The sequence below is a fragment of the Artemia franciscana genome, unplaced genomic scaffold, assembly GCF_032884065.1.
Source record: "Artemia franciscana unplaced genomic scaffold, ASM3288406v1 Scaffold_188, whole genome shotgun sequence".
In the NCBI taxonomy this organism is placed as follows: domain Eukaryota; kingdom Metazoa; phylum Arthropoda; class Branchiopoda; order Anostraca; family Artemiidae; genus Artemia; species Artemia franciscana.
This window is the reverse complement of record NW_027062997.1, coordinates 579,882-602,928: the sequence shown is the minus strand read 5'-3', so window position 1 is coordinate 602,928 and position 23,047 is coordinate 579,882. Positions and strand designations below refer to the sequence as shown.

At 33.7% G+C, this 23,047-nt stretch overlaps 1 protein-coding gene across 1 annotated transcript; it reads left to right on the top strand.

The window, feature by feature from the left end:
• The first annotated feature begins 591 nt into the window (after positions 1–591).
• On the top strand, positions 592–21,554 carry LOC136042729 (uncharacterized). The gene is made up of 6 exons (XM_065727689.1): positions 592–648; positions 2,018–2,215; positions 4,416–5,586; positions 11,355–11,461; positions 12,307–12,462; positions 21,182–21,554. Exons 1-3 carry the CDS (start codon positions 592–594, stop codon positions 5,379–5,381), a joined length of 1,221 nt encoding a protein of 406 aa, XP_065583761.1. The 3' UTR covers positions 5,382–5,586; positions 11,355–11,461; positions 12,307–12,462; positions 21,182–21,554.
• Positions 21,555–23,047: the final 1,493 nt, after the last annotated feature.

The following is a 23,047-nucleotide window of genomic DNA, read 5'->3' as shown; positions in this document are numbered from 1 at the left end:
AAAGCTTGGGGCATCACAAGTCTCTCTCCTTTAATGATGATGCCATTTGCTGTGGAGTGTTCATGTTGGATGCTCCAGAACATGACAATATTTGACAGGCACCTTTTCCTGCAGCTTGGCCATCCATTTTCTATAGCTTTGAGGAATCCTTCAGTTAGGGGTTTTTGTTGGTTCATCCTTGATTGCTGCTAACTTGCTATCACTCACAGGTAAGTGTGTGCTGACTTGGTGCACATAAACATCAAGTTTCTTCTGTAGTTTATCATCTGTGTTGGGTATTTGCAGCCTGGATAGACCATCAGCCACAGGAATTTCTGATCCAGGTCAAAACTGCAAGTAGAGATTGTAAGGCTGAAGCTGCAGTATAAGTCTCTGGACTTGAGGAGGGGCTTTATGGACTAGCTTGGCAACTATGGTCTCCAGTGGCTGATGATCTGTTATGACTGTAACACGTTTTCCATACAAATAGCGGTGAAAATATTTGCAGCCAAAGACAACCGCACACTACTCCTTTTCGAGTTGTGAGTATTTTTGTTCTGTCTTGTTCAGTGCCCAAGGTGCATGTGCTACCACTTCCCCATCAAAGCTGAGATGGGCTCTCAAACTGTGGTCCAAGGTATCAACTTTGAATTCTACATCTGTACTTGTGTAGTTGAAAAATGATGTATTTGAGACCATCAAAAGAAACAGATGGAGTATAAGATAAAAAAGCAAAAACACACTACAGAAGAATACACAAAGACAAGAAAAATAAAGAACAGATGGATATCTAACTACAAAAAACAAAACCTATTGCCTCAAAATAATTGCCCAAGGATGAGTAACAATATTAGAGTTATATCTGGGCTATGATCGCTTCATTAGGGTCGATAATCCCATACTGACTTGTCACAATACAGTTACTTTTCCATGGTGGAAGCCGTAAGAGGTACTTTGCATATTTATAATATGCATTCTTTCTTATCTTCCTTTTGGAATATCCTCCAAAACGTTTAAATGCAGATAGTGGGGATTTAAATACTATGTTAAATACGTAGAAAATGATCCAGTCTATATTTTTTTGTTTAGGGAATTTTTACATATGCACGCCCCTATAGACCGGAAACTAACATTTAGTCTCACAGTATGGGTTAACCAATTCATTATTAGTAACACCAGAGTGTTGCTGTTTGCTTTCTGTGTAAGGGTAAGACAAATGTGTTTTTTCGTTTTCTCTTTTCTATTTCTTCTGTTTTGTGCATTTTCTTGTACTTTGTTTTCTAACCATTGTTTTGTCTTTTGGGGTATAAAAATATTGATCTATTTATATAAAAAAAATATATTTTCATTTACATTTTTAGATTTGTGTTGGTTATATATTAAAAAAAAGCTACAGAAGGACAATTTTTTCCTTCTGTTTAATTCTTTATTTTTGAGAGGGAGATCTAAGTGTCCATAGTAAATACAAAGCCAGTGTCCATTGTAAAAAAAAAAAAAAAAAAAAAAAAACCTAACATCTCTCTTAAGTTAAGATGTCAGTGGCAGTACATTGATGTAATTACTGTTATGGCATATTTTTGCTGTTATGACTAGTATAATAAAGAAAATGATTTTAATAATGATGATTAGTTTCGGGGTTTATATTTACTCATAGCCTCTCCCCCAAGCCAAAATGTGAGGTTGACTTAGGGCAAAAATTGGGCAAAGGGAAGAATAAATAAATAATAAACATCTAAAAGGTATATAGCTCTTTACTGTAAAAGTAATTTAAGCGGAATGAATGTACTGAAAATAATAACACCACTTGTTGTGTTATTGCTAAATAGTGTATATAATATATGATTAAAATATGTGACGTTTTCTAATATAAGTGGTATATAAAAAGGTGATATAAAGGTGAAAGGTGAAAAATAATATAAAAATATAAAGGTGAGTAGATCACTCACCTTTCTGAGGGTTAATTGTCAACATTAATTCAACACAAAAAGCAAAGCGCACATTGTATCCAAATTCTTTTAGCTAGTTTATACCGTTCTAGGTTATATGCACATTCTATGAATACCTAAACTTCAGGGATGTAGAAGACGCCAGTCAGACTTGTAGAAGCTGGTATGCAGCATTTATCAACAACAGTAAGATTCATAACAACGTTGAATTTGTAATCCACCGAAAACATGGTCAGGCTCTAGCTGCTTTATCAAGATATCCTAGTCGCTGCAAAAGGATTACAATTGAGGTAAAGTACTTTAGTTGAAATTTGTACTTGACATATAACACAGGACAATAGTAGAGTAATCCCCTTTAAGGATTGGCCAAAGATCCTTTCTCCTAAACTCTAGAACTGCTTCAAGACAGAAACTCAAGGCAATATGCTGTTAACCTACTAAAAAAGGTGTTTTTTGAAATTAAGAGGGGTGGGGTACATCTCCTCTACTAATTGAGACCACTAGCTATGGTTAATATGCAAATAACAAGAAAATTATGTAGGGTTCAAAATATTAACTTTGGTCTATTCTATACTTGGAAAAAGTAAATAATTCAAGCAATTTTCTCCATTGTCATATTAACTCTAATTTATATTCATTTTTTATAACCCCTATTTTTGCAACTTGTCTTTAAAGCCATAGCAATTCATATAAGTTAATTTAAAATTTTCTCTGCCAGAAAGAGGGAAGAAGGGGTTCAACTCAAACAGCAAAGTTTGAGGTTTACTTCAGACCGCAAACATTCAGGATGTATCAATGAGAAAAAAAATGAAAATGTAATCATAGTTTTGATACAACCACCCTCTGAAAAATTAAAATTCTAATTAAAGTTTTGACCTGCTTAGATCGTTTTGTGGCCAGAAATGTCAATATACCAATTTTAAGAAAAAAAAACAAAACAATTATGTAGCCAATTTCGAGGCTGGACCCCAACACTTGGGGTCCAGCTACACCCTAAGTGTTGGGTCGAGTGGGCCCCAAGTGTTGGGGTCGAGGCTGGACCCCAACACTTGGCATGCTGCAGGCTTGCATATATTGATTCTTGTAAGTAGCAATCTCCAAACAAATCACATTGGTTTGCTACTCTTTCCTTGGGAAAATGCAGGGCTTGTTAGGGAATACATATTAGGTTGAAGGTTCCCAATGACTTTTAATTAAAAGTTGTGTAGTTTCTGGCATCTTTATAGGTTTGTGCTTGGTTTTGCGTCGCTTCTTGTTGGCGTTGAAGATTGTGATGGTGCTGTTCTTCTAACGTATTATTTTTTCTTCACTTTTATTTTTCGCTCATTCTGATTTTCGTTGTTGCTTGTCTTCTAACAGCACAACTCCAAGTTTTTCGCTTCACTTTTAAAACGTTCCTATACTTGCTTTCTCGCTGTTGCTTGTAATACTGGCTGCCACTTATCTTCTAAGCTCATATTTCTTTGATCTTGCTGTGGCATATCTTTTTTGGCGCAAATTTCTTTGTTTTTCACTTTCATTTTTAATTATTTCTACTCCTTGTTGTTGCATGTCTTGTAACCGCATATTTCTTTGTTCTTCACTTTTGTTTTTGAATCGTATTACTTCTTGCTGCCGTTTATCTTCGAACCGAATTGTTCTTCACTTTTGTTTTTGACTTGCTGCAATTCTCGCTGACGCAAGTATTATGACTGTATAGTTCTTTGTTCTTCATTTTCGTTTATCATTACTTTATAGACATTTTTTCCATACTCTTTACCTTTTCTACTTATAAATAGAATCATAGACACTAAAAAAGATACATCCACTACAGAGGCAAATATGACTTATATATACTCTTAAATTGTGCTCATAAATATGACATTACTTATGGTTGTTTTTTTCAAATGAAGGCTCTTAACGAATCTCCTCAAACTCATGGCTTTTATATATCGTTTTCTTTGGCCAGTAAATCCAAGATTTATCAATTTTTGCGAGAAAACATGGAGTTGTTTTCAAGAAACATACCTAAATACATATATATATAATTATTGCTCGTTTAACGAGATAAGTTATATCGTGATAGTTTGAATAATATCGGATAAAAAGTAATATTTTGAATTCATGAAGTTGAAAAGATAAATTTTTAAAATGAATTTTGTTTTCAGTATAGTGCTAATAATATTCTTGTTTTTAGAAGGGGGCGTGGGGGACGTCAGTCCTGCTTGTCTTAGTTTCTGTTCGTTTTTAGTTTGACTCAGTTATTTATTGTAATTTTTTTCCGTTTTTGGCCTTAATTGGTATGGTAATTATTTGGTATGATATAATGTCAGGTCAATCATTTTAGACTCAACTAGTCTAAAATAAATGGAAGAAAAATTGAGTTTTCTACGTTATTGCAAATTTTTGACAACCGTGGTTTGTTTAAACTGTTTTGAAACGAACCTACTCTGTTAGAAGTTTTATATCTTTAGTGTCCTATCTTGTCTAAATTTTTTTTTCTGTGTGCAGGACTTCGGTTTTTTTTTTACTACGGAAATAGAATGGGAACAAGTATTGGACTGTTGGAAGCTTTTTTCAGATCATGTAAATCATCTAAGGTTCTACAAGTGTAAAATAAATGAAACACAAATTGAGAGTTTCCTTTGTTCCTGTACTTCCTTAGTGAGCCTCACTGTGGATTATTGTGATTGTGCTGATGGTGACACGGATTCACTTTGTGATTTAATAAACTTAGCAAGTGTAACTCATCTTGAAATTAAGGATAGTCGAAATGAGTATAGTCCTTATTCCACTGATAAATCACTAATAAAATTGACCAATTTCATGCCAAAACTAGTTCACCTTTCTTTGTCTTCGAAGAGTGATCACATACCTTTCTTTGTCGGATATTACATACCTGAATATGACCTAGAAGGTCGAATGCTACCTAGACCCGAATACAACCTAGTGCGACGTATAGTTGAACCGAAATTTGCCACCATCGTTTCAATTAGTGTTGATCACAACCGAATAAGCAGGGATAAATTGGTTCGTTTGCTAAAAGTACCGGATTTACGACTAACATCATTGGACCTATATAAGTCCGGCCTTTTTAATCACGCTGTAATCAACGCTATCGCTACTCACCAAACCGAAATTGTCCATCTATCTATTATCAATGACATTTTTACTGAACCTTTCAACTTGCTCTATCGTAACCTGGAAAAATTAGAAACGTTCCATTTGTGGGGTACATTATCGAATTCTTGTGAGCTAGAGTCTTTAATATACTTCAAGGAACTTAGAACTCTTAAAATGGAAGGTTTGGATTTTGATGATTATCTCAGCAATTTTCCTCAGGAAAAGCCTGCAATTTTAAAAAGATTGTTAGACAAAACATGGGATATACAGTTGACACATTTAGATCTAGACTTTGATTTTCTTGAAAATAACCTTCCCGAACCCGCTCTTAACATTGTCAAGATGGGCCTCTGATTTGTTGCCTCACGACTCCTAAAGTTGACATTTCTTCGTTTATCGTCGTGTCCTTTGGATGAAAACTTGTTTAGAGAAATATCTACTAATTTGGTCAATTTGGTTGTTCTTAGAGTGAAAAAGTGTAATATAAGCGACGATGTCTTAACCGGACTCAAATATCTGGAAATTAACGCCTCCACTCCTCCGCTTCGCCATTTGAATAGTACGTATATTTGTTTTTTATTGTAGTTTAGCCAAAGTGAGTGAAGATCCTATGCAGGTTTTTAGTCCTATAGTCTGTCCTACAGAAGCTACATTCGCGGTATAGTCACGTCGATCGCCTTATACCCTGACCAATGAAGCAACTGATTTTTTTTCTATGATTATCTACCTAAATTAGGAAAAGAGATAAGAGCTACAACTATCTTATCAGTTAGCATAGGTGATAACTAAAAAAAAGAGCCAAGTGTTAATTACACTTTTTTCTGGACATATTGTATTGAAAAAATAGCTGTAGAAACGTCTGTAGCGGGTACATTTGATTTGGATTGAAACTGTTAGTATTCCTTGGCAGCTCAGTTCCCTTACCCCTGTGCTACGCATTGCAGTAGGCCAACATTTACCGATGCTTTTTTTTCCCAGAATAAAGAAAAACCATTATATGTATATTTTTAACTGTATTTTTTTATGATATATATATATATATATATATATATATATATATATATATATATATATATATATATATACACACACACACATATATATATATATATATATATATATATATATATATATATATATATATATATATATATATATATAAATTTATATGCATATATATACATATGTATATATAAAACTGTATATTTTTGTTTTTTTCAAAAATTCTACAATTTTTCTTTGTTAAAAGAAAAATGATTTAATCAAAAAAGACTGTTACGTTTAAATTTTATTGGCTTGAATTTTTCAAGTATTGTTCTTTAGCCCACAAGTAGATCATATTTTATTAAGGCAGGAGTAACTTTATCAAGGCCCATAATAGTTAAAATCAAAGGTTTATCTCTAATCAGTGTGAAACTTAGAACCAAGCCACCTTTGCACAAACTAGTCCTATTGAACATCAGGCAAAACTTTCTATCTATTTCATGCGAAAGAACCAGGACGAAACCTCTTTTATAATTATTGTAAAATTCAAATCATTATTTTTCCGAGTCAACAGGGTCTGGAACAAATTGAAAAAAGATGGTTTCTGCGGAAACGGACGTGAAAGAGGTCCACAAAAACAAGTTTTTCTTTGCGAACAGTATGAAAGAAAGTTTCAAAACCACTTGATGTTTAGAACATTCGACTTATTGAAAGGAAAACCATAATCTACCAGTATTGATATAACTTAGGACCCCAAAGAAGATGGGCCTAAAACCTGTATCTTTAAATCTATGGATTCCAATGCCAGAAAAAGAAAATCTAAGCATCATGTGTATTGCAATTAAATAAAAAAACAAGTTTTTTTAAATGAAAGTAAGGAGCGACATTAAAACTTAAAACGAACAGAAATTACTCCGTATATGAAAGGGGCTTTTCCTCCTCGACACCCTGTCCTTACGCTAAAGTTTTTTATTGTTTTAAAAAGTAGAGTTGCGAGAAAGAATCAAACTTTAGCGCAAGGAGCGGGGTGTCGAGGAGGAAAAGCCCCTTTCATATACGGAGTAATTTCTGTTCGTTTTAAGTTTTAATGTCGCTCCTTACTTTCATTTAAAAAAACTTGCTTTTTTATTTAATTTCTGAAAGTTTTTGAATTAATGCATGTCTGATTTTGGCTCTCCGTACATAAATTATAAAAATGAAATTTGCATATTAATTCTTTTTTTGGCTAAATGGCTTTCTCTTAGTTTTGATCAGACGATTTTGAGAAATAAGGGGTGGGGAAGGAGGTCTAGTTGCCCTCCAATTTTTCGATTACTTAAAAAGGCAACTAGATCTTTTATTTTTAACGAACGTTTTTATTAGTAAAAAAAATACGTAACTTAAGAATTAACTTACGTAACAAACTTTTATATTCTTATATTTTTGATTATATATATGAGGGGGTTGGTCCTTTCGTTAATACCTCGCTCTTCACACTAAATCTTGTTTTATCCCAATTCTTTAAGAATGACCCTTCAATCAGAAAGGCCGTAGAATAAATAGTTGAAATTATTAAAAAAAATTTTTAGCATAAAGAGCGAAGTATTTATCTCCTCCTAAATACCTCGCTCTTTATGCTAGAGTATTTTTAGAACCCCTCATATGCGTAATAATCTCTGTTCGTTTTAAGTTTTAATGCTTCTCCTTACTTTCAATTGAAAAAACTTTTTCATGTTTACATTTTCATTGTTTTTTTTTTATAGTAATGCTAGAAAGTCCTGCGCCCTTTTCATTGAATTTCTCTTCCCCCATGAAATATTCCTCCAAGGAAAGATCCTCCCATATAGCCCCCTCCCCTGAACCCCACACCATAACCAAAAAAATCCCCCTGATAACGTCGGTACACTTCCCAGTAACCATTACTGTATGTAAATATTGGTCAAAGTTTGTAACTTGCAGCCCCTCCCCCAGGGACTGTGGGGGGTAAGTCATCCCCAAAGACATAGTTATTATGATTTTCGACTATGTGGAACAAAATGGCTATCTCAAAATTTTGATCCGTTGACTTTGGGGAAAAAATGAGCGTGGGAGGGGGCCTAGGTGCCCTCCAATTTTTTTGGTCACTTAAAAAGGGCACTAGAACTTTTCATATCCGTTAGAATGAGCCCTGTTGCAACACTCTAGGACCACTTGGTCGATACGATGACCCCTGGGAAAAAAAAAACAACAAAAAAACAAATAAACACGCACCCGTGATTTGTCTTGTGGCAAAAAATACAAAAGTCCACATTTTTGTAGATTGGACCTTGAAATTTTTTCTATAGGGTTCTCTGATACGCTGAATGCGATGGTGTAATTTTCGTTAAGATCCTATGACTTTTAGGGGGTGTTACCATCTATTTTCAAAAATAAGGCAAATTTTCTCAGGCTCGTAACTTTTGATGACAAAGACTAAATTTGATGAAACTTATATATTTAAAATCAGCATAAAAATCCGATTCTTTTGATATATCTTGTAGCATCGAAATTCCGTTTTTTAGAGTTTCGTTTACTATTGAGCCGGGTCGCTCCTTACTACAGTTCGTTACCACGAACTGTTTGATAGTGCCGCATATGAAAAGAGGGGTCAATATGCTGTTATTTGTTTTCCCAGGCTACTTTGTATGATTTGCCAATGACACTTCAAAGAGGGCTTTTTTAAATGGAAATCAATGAGATTGTAGTTCCCATTTTAAGAGTTGAAAGCGTTTGGAGGACAGTAACCCTATTTCCACCTCTTTTTTAGCTGCGGTCTCCTGAAAAGACATTTTATCGAAATTCGGAGATAATAGTTTGTTTTTTCCAGCTTTGTTAAAGGTCAATAGTGACGAAGACCACACTGCTTTTCCATATCAAAAACCATATTGTTTCAAAAGTTTGTTTTTTCATTTTAAGTTTTAATTTACATTTTGATGTAAGTTCTTATAAATATTTTTTTCTGGTGTTGTGCTGAAGATGGCCTTTGGACATAGGGCCGAAATATCCACTGAATTGAATACCACTGTCTGAACGAAATTTCCCTATTATTTCTAAGTTGTTGTTTTTTTGGTTAAAGGCCTAATAACTATATTTCTAATAAGCCGTCGTAAACTTAAAAGTGAAAGTATGTTAATCTAATTCAAGTGATCACCATCAATCAGAGAAATACATTCTTGCCCTTATGGGTTATTCAGTTAAAAATTCCTGACCCAAAGTGGCGCGCTTACCAAAAGTTTTTGAATATACAATCGCTGTGATAGGTGAATCTTGTGAAATACATGCATACAAAAGGAGATTTGATGAATCCCTGTTAGGAACCAACTAATGCATGGGGCCAAAATACTTTTTAGAATAGACCTATGTTCAACAAACCCAGGATGGCTTAAAAGATAAATTGATTTATTAGTTCTTGGGAACCGTTGTATTTTAAAATCCTCTCAAGCTGATATAGATACAGTATGCTATACTATTCATATCAAAGAACGCAAATCGGAAAAACAGAGAAATTAGAAAAAATGACTCGTACTATCACATGGCAACTCTTTGTGTATTAATATAAGATTTCATCACAGTAAAAACTAAATCTTTGTGATTTAGCTATGAAACTAGCTATGAAACTATGACGAAGCTATGAAACTAGTTCATAGTTTAAAATTTGACATTATTTTTTAGAACCAGTTTAATTACTGCATATTCTTGCAGACCTAAGTAATTGTGAGTAATATGGCTGATAATGAGATTTTTTAATGTTTATCAATTTCTGGGAACGGTAAATTAATCCTTTCAAAATCGAAATCATCTACACTATTATATATTTTTAAAACTAATTCATCAGAAATTTAAATCTGAAAAGTACTCTTCTTGACATGTCTGGTGATAAGTTTTTTTTTTCGACGAAATTATTAGCCACTCAGTCAATTTAAACTATTTAAGAACTAAATATTTAGCTTTTTAGTTTTCAAGACATTAATGCCCCGTGATAACGCAGTCATTGCTAAAGAGAAACCTTAAGAATTAACGAAATTAATATAAAAATTTATTAGAATGCTTCATTTACTACGTTTATTCATTTGCGGTTTGATAAAATCATGAGCATTTGTGTATAGTTACATATTAGCCATCATGGAGGAGGGATGGAGGATCTTTGCGTTGGTGATGTGAGCATATCAGAAGCATAAGAGGCAGATTTATGCCTTAACTTCTCCGTGAGTTACCGGGTGAATCGTAAGGCATTAAATCTCTCTATGGCATAGACTTAGCCCCTTTTTGGCCTGAGTCAGAACTGAAGCTTTTTTTTTTTACAGTGAGGCCTATGCTGAACTCCACTGTGTAATTGAAACTCTTTACAATGGATATAAGTTGTTTTTGCCTTGACTAATAGCTTGGATTACTAATGAGTAATAGCTTGAGTAATAGCCGAAAGTTTGCTTTTTAGTCTGTGCTTTGCCTGACTTAGTCTGACTAGCTGTGCTTTTTATACGAAGTCAAGACAGTTCTTGTTTTTTCAACTGTTTTTCTGAGGTGCCACTCCTTGGATTTTTTTGTTGTTGTTTTTTTCTCCCAAGTCAGGGCTTACCTCATTTTTGCTATGACTCGGGCTTTTTTATTTGAGAATTAGCTTAATTTTTCTTCGCTTAGACATACATACTTTTTGCGCGTAATCAGGGTTTAGCCTTTTTCGCCCAATTGGTTAGCCAAAAAGTTAGCTTGTTTTTGTGCCAAATTTACAGAAAAACGATAATATGCTTTTTCTGTGTGAACAAGTTTACTTTTTCATATAGTCTGGACTTTTTTTGTTTTTGTGCCAAAAAAACAAAAAGCAAGCTTTCTACTAAAAGGGAAAATATCAAAACTGAAAATGAACAGAAATTTGTACGTCTTTTGGGGGGTTGCCCCCTCTTTAACACATCGGTTTTCATGCTACAATTTTTTGTTCTTTTATAGAAGCTTCTCATTGAACTAATTGAGTAACCCTTGTCTTTCAGGAGTTGTTTAAAAAAAAATTAGGACAAAATTCAAACTAGCAAAAGAGTGAGGAAAGACATAGGAAGAAAAGATTTGTCGAAGAAAATAAGAAATTGTTGGATTAACTGTAAAGATATCTAAATTTTGAGGGTGGCATATTGTGTTGAAGCAGCACAGCTCCTCTTTTTTCTTATCTGAAGTGCTGGAACATCGTCGGAACCTTTTTTTCAAATTACAATTTACTCTACATGTTTTTAGGCAATTTTTCCAGTTAAAAAAAAAATTATTTACAGAATTTTTATAGCTTTAATTGTTTTTGTATGACTCTCTTTGTTGCTGTGTTTTTTGTCTTTTTTTTAATCTATTTTTTTTTCTTTGCAGGGCTGACTGAGTTAGACCTCAGTTACAATGAAGTGACTGACGTATCTTTGGAGTCAGCATTTACGTCCTGTTCTTTGAAGAAACTTTCTTTAAGAGAATGCTCTCAGGTTTGTGATTATCTCTCTTTGCTTAGATACATAATGCATACACCTTAACCTTTGCAATTTTTTTTTGACATATCTTTTAACAGTTTTGCACTTATCACTTTAATATTTATATTTTATATTCCATGCAGGGATGGGACATGGCCTCTACCTAAAGCGACGCTGTTTTTCTCTTAAAGCTTTATCCCAGAACTTTTAGTCACAATGGCATCATCATGTGGCAGATCTTTACTTGCGATTCATCTTTCCTATATAGGCGTTTAGTTGAAGTTTTCTAAAATTGCTTTTTACTTTCCTGTTTTCAAAAAAACACTGTCACTATGTTCAGTAATTTATCTGAGCTTTGCAACCACCATATTCAAAAGACTCATTTACCAGACTAACAGTACCATATTGATTATTATTTTAATTCTCTAAGTAATGTGTTTAATCCTTCGTCACAAAGTAATTCTCCTTTCCCTTCCATAGTGTCAAATACTTTAGCAGGATGTGCTGTTCTGACAAATAGCAAAACCTTGCAAAAGGCATAAAAAAGGAACTTGATCACTATATACTTCAATGTATAGAATTTATTTATCGGATTTTATAATGATAAATGATGATAAAATATCATCTTTTGAACTGTTTATTGTTTTCTGTCGGTCTTTTATATTATTACATAGTATATGAGTTTTGTTAAAAGTACCTAGGGCAGAAATACCCTATAATTTACTGCGTAAAGAACAATAAACCTTTTTTAATCTATTCTTACGCATTCTTTTCATTTTTTTGCAATTTAATTTTAACCGGTTTTAGTTGTAAATTCATTGATGATGTTTGAATTTTTTCAAATTTTCTTCTAATTCTAGATTACTGACTGTGGTCTTGTGAACCTTGCAGCTCAACCAGAATCATTCAAGCGATCTATAGAAGAATTGAATTTGAGAGGTTGCTACAAAGTTACTGACTGGGGTTTGTCTAAACTCCTTCCGGAATTAAAAAGACTACGCGTCCTCAAGTTGAAGGTAATTTTTAGTTGGTTTTTCCCATTTTTCAGGATTTTTTTTTCAATAGATTGTAATGGATTGTTTCAATGGATTTTTTATTTCAATAGATTGTAATAATGCATCAATGTCTTCGACATTGATGCATTATTTTATAGGTAGCCTTTACTTATTTAAAACTTCTGTTTATTTACTTTTTATAACCTTTATTTAGTTAAAGAGAACAAAGACAGAGTACCAAATAGAGAAAAAGACTTAAAAAGGGAAATAAAAAAAAAGACATCATAGTATTTGTCAAACCGTTGATGAAGATCACATATTAAACTCTGAACAACTGTTATATGCATAACACTTTAAACATCACTGTATAAGAAGGGTTTGCCACAGATGAAACTGACTTTATGCAACTGTTATACAGTTTAGAAAGGATTATTTTGTTGAAACTTTTTTTATTTTATTTCGAACAATTGAGGCTTAAGACAGACAATGCTTTCTTTCAAGATGGGAAATAAGAAGCAAACAGGTTTTTTTTAATCATTGTCTAATGGAAGGACCAAGGCAAAGAAGTTGTTGTACTGGCTTTATGAAAGAAACACCCCATATGGACCAACGAAGTGGGACCCGAATTGTTCCATTTTAAAGGAAGAAGCTCAGATTTTTCAAAGTTAAACTCACTACCCAATTTAAAAATTTCATTCTCGAGTAAAATTTTAGTTTTTCATTGTACATTAATATTTTCTGGAAATTTCAACTTCATTCATTATGAAATTCCTAAATATAAATAATATAAACGTGATATCATATGTTTTACAGTAAAAAATGTAGAAAAGCTTTATCAATATTTCCTATTTGAATAATAAAAAAGTAGTAGCAATTATAGACAAATAGAACCTACTTTTAAAATACTTTCCCCACCAGAGAAGTTTTTCAAATTTAAGTAAAAAGTTACAATTAGTATATAATATTCATTATTCCTTTCTCAAATATTGGCTGTAATAATTTTATGAGTGTCTAAACGCATTCTTTGTGTTAGTTCCATAGAAATTAAACAACTGTATACGTATTAACATACTGAAAAAAGGAAATTTATCGTTAATGAAAAAGATCTGTATGTGAAGTGGGGCAATCGTAGCACTTAGTGGGCGCCAAAATTGAAAATGCAGAACGAGTGTTAAAAAGTCTGTAGAAAATGAGCGGAAATGAACAAACCCCATCATGGAGCTCTAAAAGTTTTAACTTTCCCGATTAATTTAGCAATAGACAAACACTGCCAGTAAATCGCACATGACTTGGTGAAAAATACTACTACAATTACTTAGGAATAAAAACCTAATATGTTAGCTAATAGAAATTGAAAAGGAATATAGATCACGTTGTCTCTAATTTCAATCTTGTTTCGAATGTTGCAGTGGATTCTGAGCAAACATTCAGCAGTCACGTCAGCATCTCATCTAAATTAGTTATTTGCCTAAAATTAAGACAAATCTCCCGCAGTATTACTATTAGACATGGTGGTAAAGGGTTGATAAGATTCTCTATCACGGCAGTCTGGATGATATACAGATGAAAAGTAAACTATTTTTTCAGCTTATACTTCATGAGTTAAGTGGTAGCATTGGTCTTGATATGTATGCTGCTGAAATTGTTCATGCTACGGAGTGATGGAGGATCCCTCTCCACGATAGCTAAAGTAAAGAGAAGTACCCTTCTGAACTGTTGAAGTCATGATCCCAGCTGAATCCCATTTAGTGTGATTGTGATGAGGCAAGATCTGGTCTGCTTTTTACGCTTTTTAGAAAGACAAAAAGGAATTTACCGAGTGTGTCAAGTGACCATAAACCTAGGGAAGATCAGTGTGCCTCAGCTGAATTAAAATGGAATAGTTGTGGGCATCAAATCATGGCTAATTGTAGAAAAAGCCAAGACAGATAGTTCAACTGAGTGAGAAGGAAACCTGGCATTAACCCCCCCGCCCTTATTAGGATGTATAAATATGATGTTAGTTCATTTGTCAATAGATATGTCTATCTATTATACGTCCATGCGTCATTGCTAGGGCAGTAGAACCAAGGTAGATAGTCATAGAGCTAAGATAGTGATAGAACCTATAGTTTTCTTAGTGTTTGGTTAATTTGGCACGGGTAAACGGCGGGAGTAAGTGTGCCTCTCTTATTGGACCAATATCTGTTTCTTATCTTTTAGCAAGTCACCCCTGCCTAGAGTCCCAGGCAGGTTGACCAAGAATTTAAAATTGACATAGAACCATTAGATTTCCTGAAATGAGACGTAAACAAGGACCGCCAGCCTATGGTCATAGGCAGGTTGAACCAAGAATTTAGGATTCAACCTAACCCATTGGTTTGGTAGTGGATCTTAGGTTGACTCGGGCGAGAGTGTCTAAACTGGGGAATTTCTTGACACGGGCAGTGAACTGGAATTAATGCAAGACATTAGCAGCATTTGATTTCGTAGTCCAATCAAAAATTGTTTTTGCCTCTGCATGATTTTGGACTTACGCATCATATTGTTGCGTTGACTCCATATTGGTATAGACTTAGTTATGTTAGGGTTGAACTTGAAAAGGTATTTTAACTGGGCCTATTCGTCTTATTAGAGGACTCAGGAAACGTTCTATTAGACATTAGCGTTCTATCAACGTTCTGTTAAACGTTCTATTAGACATTAACGTTTTATAGACATTAGCAGCATTCGATATCGTAGTCCAATCAAAAATTGTTTTTGACTCCTTGATTTTGGAGTTGCGCACCATATAGTTGCGTTGCCTTCATAATGGTATAGTCCTAGTTATGTTAGGGTTGAACTTGAAAAAGTATTTTCACTGGGCCTATTAGTCTCATTAGAAAATTCAGGAAAGGTTTAATGCTATTAAGACTGAATTTCCTGCTTATATTGCCCGAGGTAAAGCTATGTCTTCTTTATCTGTTATTTTAGGTATTAAATTTATTAACTCCGCCTTGTTTATGGTCCAGATTATCATAAAACAGGTATTCTTACTGCTGACATGCCATGTTAGGTTTTTGTACCAGGTATGCCATATTGGCTGCATTGAAGTATAGTTATAGTACGTATGTACTTGCTAAACTACATAGTGCTCTAGCTCTGCCTCACGCACTGTATATTTCATCACTTTTGGATAAGATTTCTTAAACTGAGTAGTTAAAGGTTCGATCGGGGTTTTGTCGTTTACTCAAGTTTGTATCAGATTCCCGCTACATTACATGAATATTTTTATTTTGAAATGATATTGTGTTCCTTACTTTTTATATGTAGTCGATTTAATAGATCACAACGCGTTTGAGAGAAGCTTAAATCGTTTACTTAATTTTCTGTCATTTAACATTGTTTACCTCGCTGTTTGGATTAATTTTGTATTAACAAACAAATGCAAAGTAAAAACAATATGGAAAATCTTTTCAACAAACACAAAGTTATAGGGGAAAACTTTGTGTTTGTTTGTTATGGAAAGGCAGTGTGGTCTTCGTCGCTAATTTTATATTATCTATTATTTTTTAGAAGTTGATTTTTCTTTAAATTTGTTTGTCTTTACTCTTCTTATTTTTTGTATAACCTGGCAAAAATAAACTTGTCTTATTGTCTAGATCATTGAATAGCTAAGTATGTAAGCTATACATTAGTACGTCTATTGTTTCAATTATTTCAAGTTTGTTCTTCAATCTAAGAGACAATTGACTTGTCTGCAAGTAGATCTTCGAGTGATTAATCGAGAGATTTGTTAAATTTTTCAACTTGGCGTTTCATACCTTATTATTTATCGATAAAATACTTATTTTCCTCTATTTCTGACAATGTTACTTTTATTATTTAGTTCTTGTCATATTATGTAAGACTATCAAATTCGATTAGTAGCAGAAATTCCAAAATATAAATTCATGTTTAATGCATAGTTAATGTCATTAAAGCATTTATACGAATTTTGGGTATTACCTTGAGGGTATTCATCCAGTATTCAAGCCAATCGTGTAAAAAGCAAATTATGTGTCACCAACATTTTTGTTTTAAAACAAAAAACTAGTTATGCTTCAATGTCTATAAGTGAATAGTTTAGTCAATTTACTGAATTAGTTTCCACTTCTTTTTGCTTTATTTCACGGTTCAATGCAATATTGTCAAGGAAAAATTTGCATAGTGTTTTTACCTTAATATTCTTCTAATAACCAAAACAAACCTCATCCTTGTTTTAGATATGAATAGTCCTGAGATGGAGCTAGGGAGCAAATTATGTTTTTATTTTGCAGTCCTTTATACTTCAATGAGAAACAACCTACCCGGGTTTGGAGTTAAATTTAGCATATAATGGTAAAATGTCAAAAACATTACGATGAGAACAGCTTTATCTCCTGGTTCCTTCTTAGGGCTGTTCATTCCTTAAAGCTGTGGTTTCCTGCGACTTGATTTTGATTGTTATACAACTATTAATTTAAGCGAATAAGTTTTTCTGAGGGAAGTGAATAGGGAAGCTGAGACTTAAGGAATAAGACTTTAAGGGATAAATATCAGCATATGTATATAAAAACTGACAATGCACAATCATTGGTATGTTTTCAGTAAATTGCAAATTATAGTCATGTTTTCAGAAGGCATAGGGATCTAGTAGTAATAGTAGTAGCAGTAATAGTAGCAGTAGTAGTAATAGAAGCAGTGTAAGCAAAAGCAGTAGCATTACGATTCAAATATTATCTTTTGGTGAAGTCAGAATCCCGCACAAAATACCCTCTTGGTTTCAACTTACATTCAAAACTGTTCCTAAGACATTGCTTATATGTCCATTTGACAACCTGTATATAGACGGTGTGTTCTGATCCAATTCATCTTCCCCTGAAAATTTCCCCTTCATACCCTTAGGAATAGTTTTTATAATAGCCACAGCAGTAGTATTAGTGCCAGTAGTAATTGTATTGGTGTTAACAGTAGTAGAAGTTGTGCTCGTAGCAGCAGTAGTATTAACATATTGCCTTTTAGTCAGTTGAAAATATCCTTCATGAAGTACGGGAAGTTTCTGCTTAATACAATTAGCCATTGCTATGACGTTGCTGATATGTATTCTTGTCAATATTTTCCAATTAATGCTCTTAGTTGCATTAGAAGTAGTAGTTCGATTAATAATAGTATCAGAACTACTAAATATAGGAGTGGTAGTAGTATTGCTAGTAGTGTGAGAGTTTGAGAGTTTCAACTTAATACAGAAATCGATTCGTAAGATATAATCTTTTGGCAATCTCAATGCACATAATGCATTTTAATTTAGTTCAAATTTGCTCTTAATATTCTCTAAAATTTTCACCTCCATTGACTTAGGCTTAGTAGTACTAGTAACACAGTAGTTATGGTGGCTGTAGAAAAAGTAGTAGCAGTAGTATTATTATTAGTTGTAATTACAGTAGTAGCAGTAGTATCAACTGGAGTGGTAGCATGAATCTGTTGCCTTTCGGTCAGTTGAATACCCTCTTCATGATGCCCCGAAATTTTCACTTTGATACAGTAAGCCCTTCCAAAAATATTGCTGATGTGCCGTGTGGACTCCATTTAACATATTTTTGACTTGAATACTCAATGGCTTATAAGTTGTTGCAATGGAAGCATTAGCTTGAGTAGTTTACTAGTAGTATTTGTTGTAGTATCAGCGAAAGTAGCAGTGTTAGTAGTGAGCATGCACATGTTACCTTTTTGTGAATTGATTTTACCCTAAAAGTAATCTCTATAGTGTAACCTCAAAGTTAAGACTCAAATCTTTCCATGAGATACGATTTTTTAAAAACATGCATGTACATAGTGTGTTTTGATTTTGTTCAAATTCCACCTCAATATTCTGTCAAATTTTTCCCTTAAATATGGATAGCCTTAATTATACTAGTGTCATGGCAGTAATGGTAGTAGTAGGAACAGTAGTTGCAGCAGTAGTAGCAGATACACGTTGCCTTTTGGTCAGTTGAACATCCCACCCATGATGCCTCAGAAGTTTCCTATGGATACGGTAAGCCGTTCCAAAAAGATTCAATATGTATCCTCCAAGCATGTTTTGATTTAGTTAAAACTTTGCCCTTCATTTTCTGCCTTAAATTGTCTCCTAGCATTTTCTCATAGTCTTAATTGTACAGTATCATAGTAGGAGTGGTAATAGTAGGAACGGCTGTGGCAGTACTACTACTACTAATAAGAACTCATCACAGCATCAGTCCGCCTAAGGCCGATACAGCTACGCACGCTCCTCTTTCTCCCTAATCTACGCAAAGCCTCCCTCTTTACACGCTCACAGGGATTTCCTATTTCTCTTAAATCTTTCTTTACGACAGCCTCCTACCAAAACTGTGGATGACCTGCTTCCTGTTTAGCCCAAGACGATTGACCGAAAAGGACGATCTTCGTCAATTTGTAATAGTGTTTATTAGTAGTAAGAGTAACTGCAAGGGCAGTAGTAGTAGGTGCACGTTGCCTTTTGGTCAGTTGAATATCCCACTCATGATGCCCCAAAATTTCCCCTTGATACAGTAAGATGTTCCAAAAATACTGCTGATACGTCCATATCAGCAATCGTTATCCAAATAGTATGTTTTGATTCAATTCAACTTTCCCCTCAACACTCCCTGGAATTTTTATTTCGATATCTACAGCCTTTGTAGTTCTTTTTTTAGAAGCAGTAGTTTCAGTGAGCAGTAGTAGTAGTTGTAGCAGTAAATTTACCAGTAGTAGTGGTAGTTGTAATAGTGTGTAAACGTTGCCTTTTTGGTCAATTGATCATCTTTCTTATTATCTCCTCTAAGTTCCAAATAAGTATACTTAGGCATTCTTGAGTTACGCCCTTCTGACAACCCACATGCACATAGCGTTTATTAGTGTTGCCCAAAATTTTCCTCAATATTCCCTGAAAGTCACTTGAATGACTTTTGTCTCTTTGGAAAGACAAATTATTCTACAATTATTTGTAACCCAAACAATTTATTGTAACCCACTATACAAGTTTTACAGAGTGGAGTATGAAAGACAAACGAATAAAGAAAATACAACAAACAACGAACGGAAAATCACTCAATGAAAAAACCGGATGAGATCATGGTGCGTACCAAGACGGAATGACGCATCTTTCTAAAAGCCAACAAACAAGTATGGGTTTAATAAGAGAGTTATACTTTACTTATTTTTGCCGTTTATCCGTGCCATTAACCAAAAACTTGGAAAACTATAGATTCTATGAGTATCTCAGTTCTATCACTATCTACCATAGTTCTTCTGCCCTAGGAATACCACATGGACGGATAATAGGTAGACATATCTATTAACAAATAAACTAATATCATTATTATACAATCCTAATAAATGGGTTAATGCCAAGTTCACCATTTACTCCATTGGACTATCTGTCTTGGCTTTTTCTACAATTGGCCATGGTTTTATGCCAACAAATACTTGATTTTAATTCAATGAGGTGCGAACAATTGAACAAAAAGAATTAAAAGGCCACACTAGAGTATCAGATTCAGTCTCCGAGGTCTTCTGATGGCAAACGAATTTATTACACCTTATGTTTTCGGCAGTTCGTTCCTGTATAACTGCATAAGCAACAGCACCTCTAACTTTTCCTATGACGTTGTGCATATGAGTGCAGAATACGTTTTGTCGACCTTGAGTAAGAATTCTGTCTGCCTCGTAGTTGAAACTGGAAGCGTCGCAAGGATTGTGAGCAATGCAAAGATATTCGGGAAAATATACTCCTGACATGACTTATCTTCCTGGGACATAATCTTATCTTCCATAATCTTCCTGGGACATGACCTACAACCCTTTCCCCCATGCTCCGGGGTTTTCTATCAACCACGAAGACCTTGTTATTTGATCTTTGTACTATTTTGAATATAATGGCTATGTCAAAATTTGTATTTAATGCATTTAAGAAAAGAGGACCTGGGGGCACTAGGTAGCCTCCGATCACTTTTAACTCTTATTTATGGCTTTGGAACTTCTTATTTCCAATAGAGCTAGTTCCCTCATCTCTTCCACAAAAACCTTATACGTTAACAATGGGCAACTAGTATAACTTATAGCCCCTACCTCTGATGGCTTTGGGGTTAGAGAAAGTTGTCATACCCAAAGACTTCATTCCCAAAAGCCCAAAAACCTTTCAACCATGTTGAACAAAATGGTGATCTTAATTTTTTTTCGATATGTTTAGGGAAATTGTGGTCATGAGGGGAGGCTAATTGCCCTCACATCACTTTGACTGAGGCTTTAGAGGAGGCTCATCCCTTTTCTACGCTGTGCCTTGGTCAGAAGAAAAGAATACATTGTTCTTTACTTAGGCAGTGCAATTGCGCAGCTATAATTTTTGCCAATATTGAATTACTAATGGGTATTGTCAATTAACAATTGACTCGTCTTCAAAAGCATTGAAAAATGGAAAAACAAAGTTTTGAACATTAATTGTCAAATAAAAAGAGTACATATGCTATAAAATTAATAATGAATACTTGATATTCCTGTTGTTAATTTTTTTACATATTATTTTAGAATTAAATTTTTTACATTTTCCACGAAAAAAAAGAGATACAAAAAAGATGAAAATGAATATGAACGCCTAAAGAAATAATGTTTTTTTCGGTGAAAGCATTGAGAAGCATTTAAAATTAATATAGATTTTGTTTACTTGCCCTAGAATTTTTGTCTCTTTTTTGAAATCATGAGCTTTATTTTCTCTCCTTCTTTCCAGGGTTGTCGTGGAGTGACTAGCAAAACGTTCGAAACTGTGAAGACACATTGTCCAAAGCTTCGGTACTTAAGTGCCGATACTTATATGTCAGATAAGTCCAATTTATTGGATACTCTGCCGCTACTGAAATTCATTCAGTAACTTTCATTCGATTATTAAAGTGATGATTCTTACGATTCCTATGGTAATTCCTCGGTTTACGATTCCTAAGATTACTGCAATATTATTACTCTGACGATGAAGATTACTTCAATTTTTTTTTTCTCGTGACTTTTTGTTGTCCAATAGCACAGCCCCGCAAGCTATGCTTTTGCTCTAGTGTCAGTATGATATTTCATTGTTTTGATAATAAAAGTTGTTCTACTACTACTAATCAATAACCTGTATTATTTTTACTATATTCATTGTAACTTTAGCAGTGAAGGTAGTTTTTAGTTTAACGGTCTTTCAAGCTGAGACTGTCTTATTTGATTTTTATTCAACAATAAGTTGTGGCTGATCGTTTTATATAACTATCTTCTAAGTTAATGCATGTTGTCCTTTTTTGTTTAAATCATTAAAAATTAAGTTCTAAATACGAGTAAATTACTGGAATTATAAAAACTCGCTCCAATTTCCTGAAAATTAAAATAGAATTTAGATGCCTTAAGAAGCTATGTAGGAAGCTTTTTAGTGTTGAAAGCAAAATCGAAACCTATTTCGTGCAATCTGGAAAAAAAAAATATTTAATAGCAGCCTTGAAGACAAATCTTTTCCTTTGGCTTGTGGTGCCTGAAAAACATTTATTGCAGCGCTCCTCCTGACTCGAATATAAAATAAAAAGCCCAATTAAAGACAAAAATTTGATCAAAGTGGGTAATCCCCATCCGTTCAAGTCACGGGGCAAATTCCCAGGTTGCCCCTCCTCCCACACCCTTTGGATGGCTTTGCTTATAGATTATTCAAGATTACGAATTGCTGGAGTATTATCAGTGTGTATCAAATATACATCAGTTGTCAAGTGTAAGGCAACCATAAATATATAAATGAATACCAAAATAAATGAATAAATTCCTATAAATAACCGACTCAATCGCAGAACTTGCAGAAAATAGAAAAGTACAGCTGATGTTCCTCGTGCCTTATATATAACTCGACATAATTTGCACTTTACTGAAAACAATTTCTATTTAAAACCATGTGTTTTATTTCTCATAATATGGAAAAAAAAAATCATGACTCCATCATAACTGATATTTCTTAAAAAACAGATGAATGTGGATCATCAGTTAACTAATATCAGTTAACCAATCCCTAAAGAAGGCACGGAGAAAGTCAAATCTTCTCCTGTTAGTTTCTGCTCGGTTAGAGTTTAAATCCATTTTTACGGTAGTTCCTCATCGTTTCGGGTCTCATTTATCTGTTTATAATGATTTATGGTAGTATTTAGCTTGAAAAATTATTTGACTATTTCTGCTTATCTTCGGCTGAATTTAGTACTTTAATTTCCTCTGAAAAAATTTGTGTAATGGACTTTAAAGTTAACAATTTTTGGTAATGGAATCGGTTTCCTTATTCAAATAATAATTTAAATCTTTTCGGTTTCTCCTATAAGAATCTGAATTTTTATCTGCTATATTTATGACTGACAAAATCTTTCAAAAAGTTTTAATAATATACGCCCAATAGAAAATCCGGACAGACATAGTATATTTTGGTATAGCTTCACACCACAACTTACCCTGAAAAAGAAAAAGAAAACTTTTTCTGTTAATAAGATATTGTATTAATGCTATTTCGAAAACATGGATTTACGTACACCCTTTTTGGTTTAGTCTAATAGAAAGAGCAGACGTATTGATATTAACAGCCCTGAAGGTCTCAACT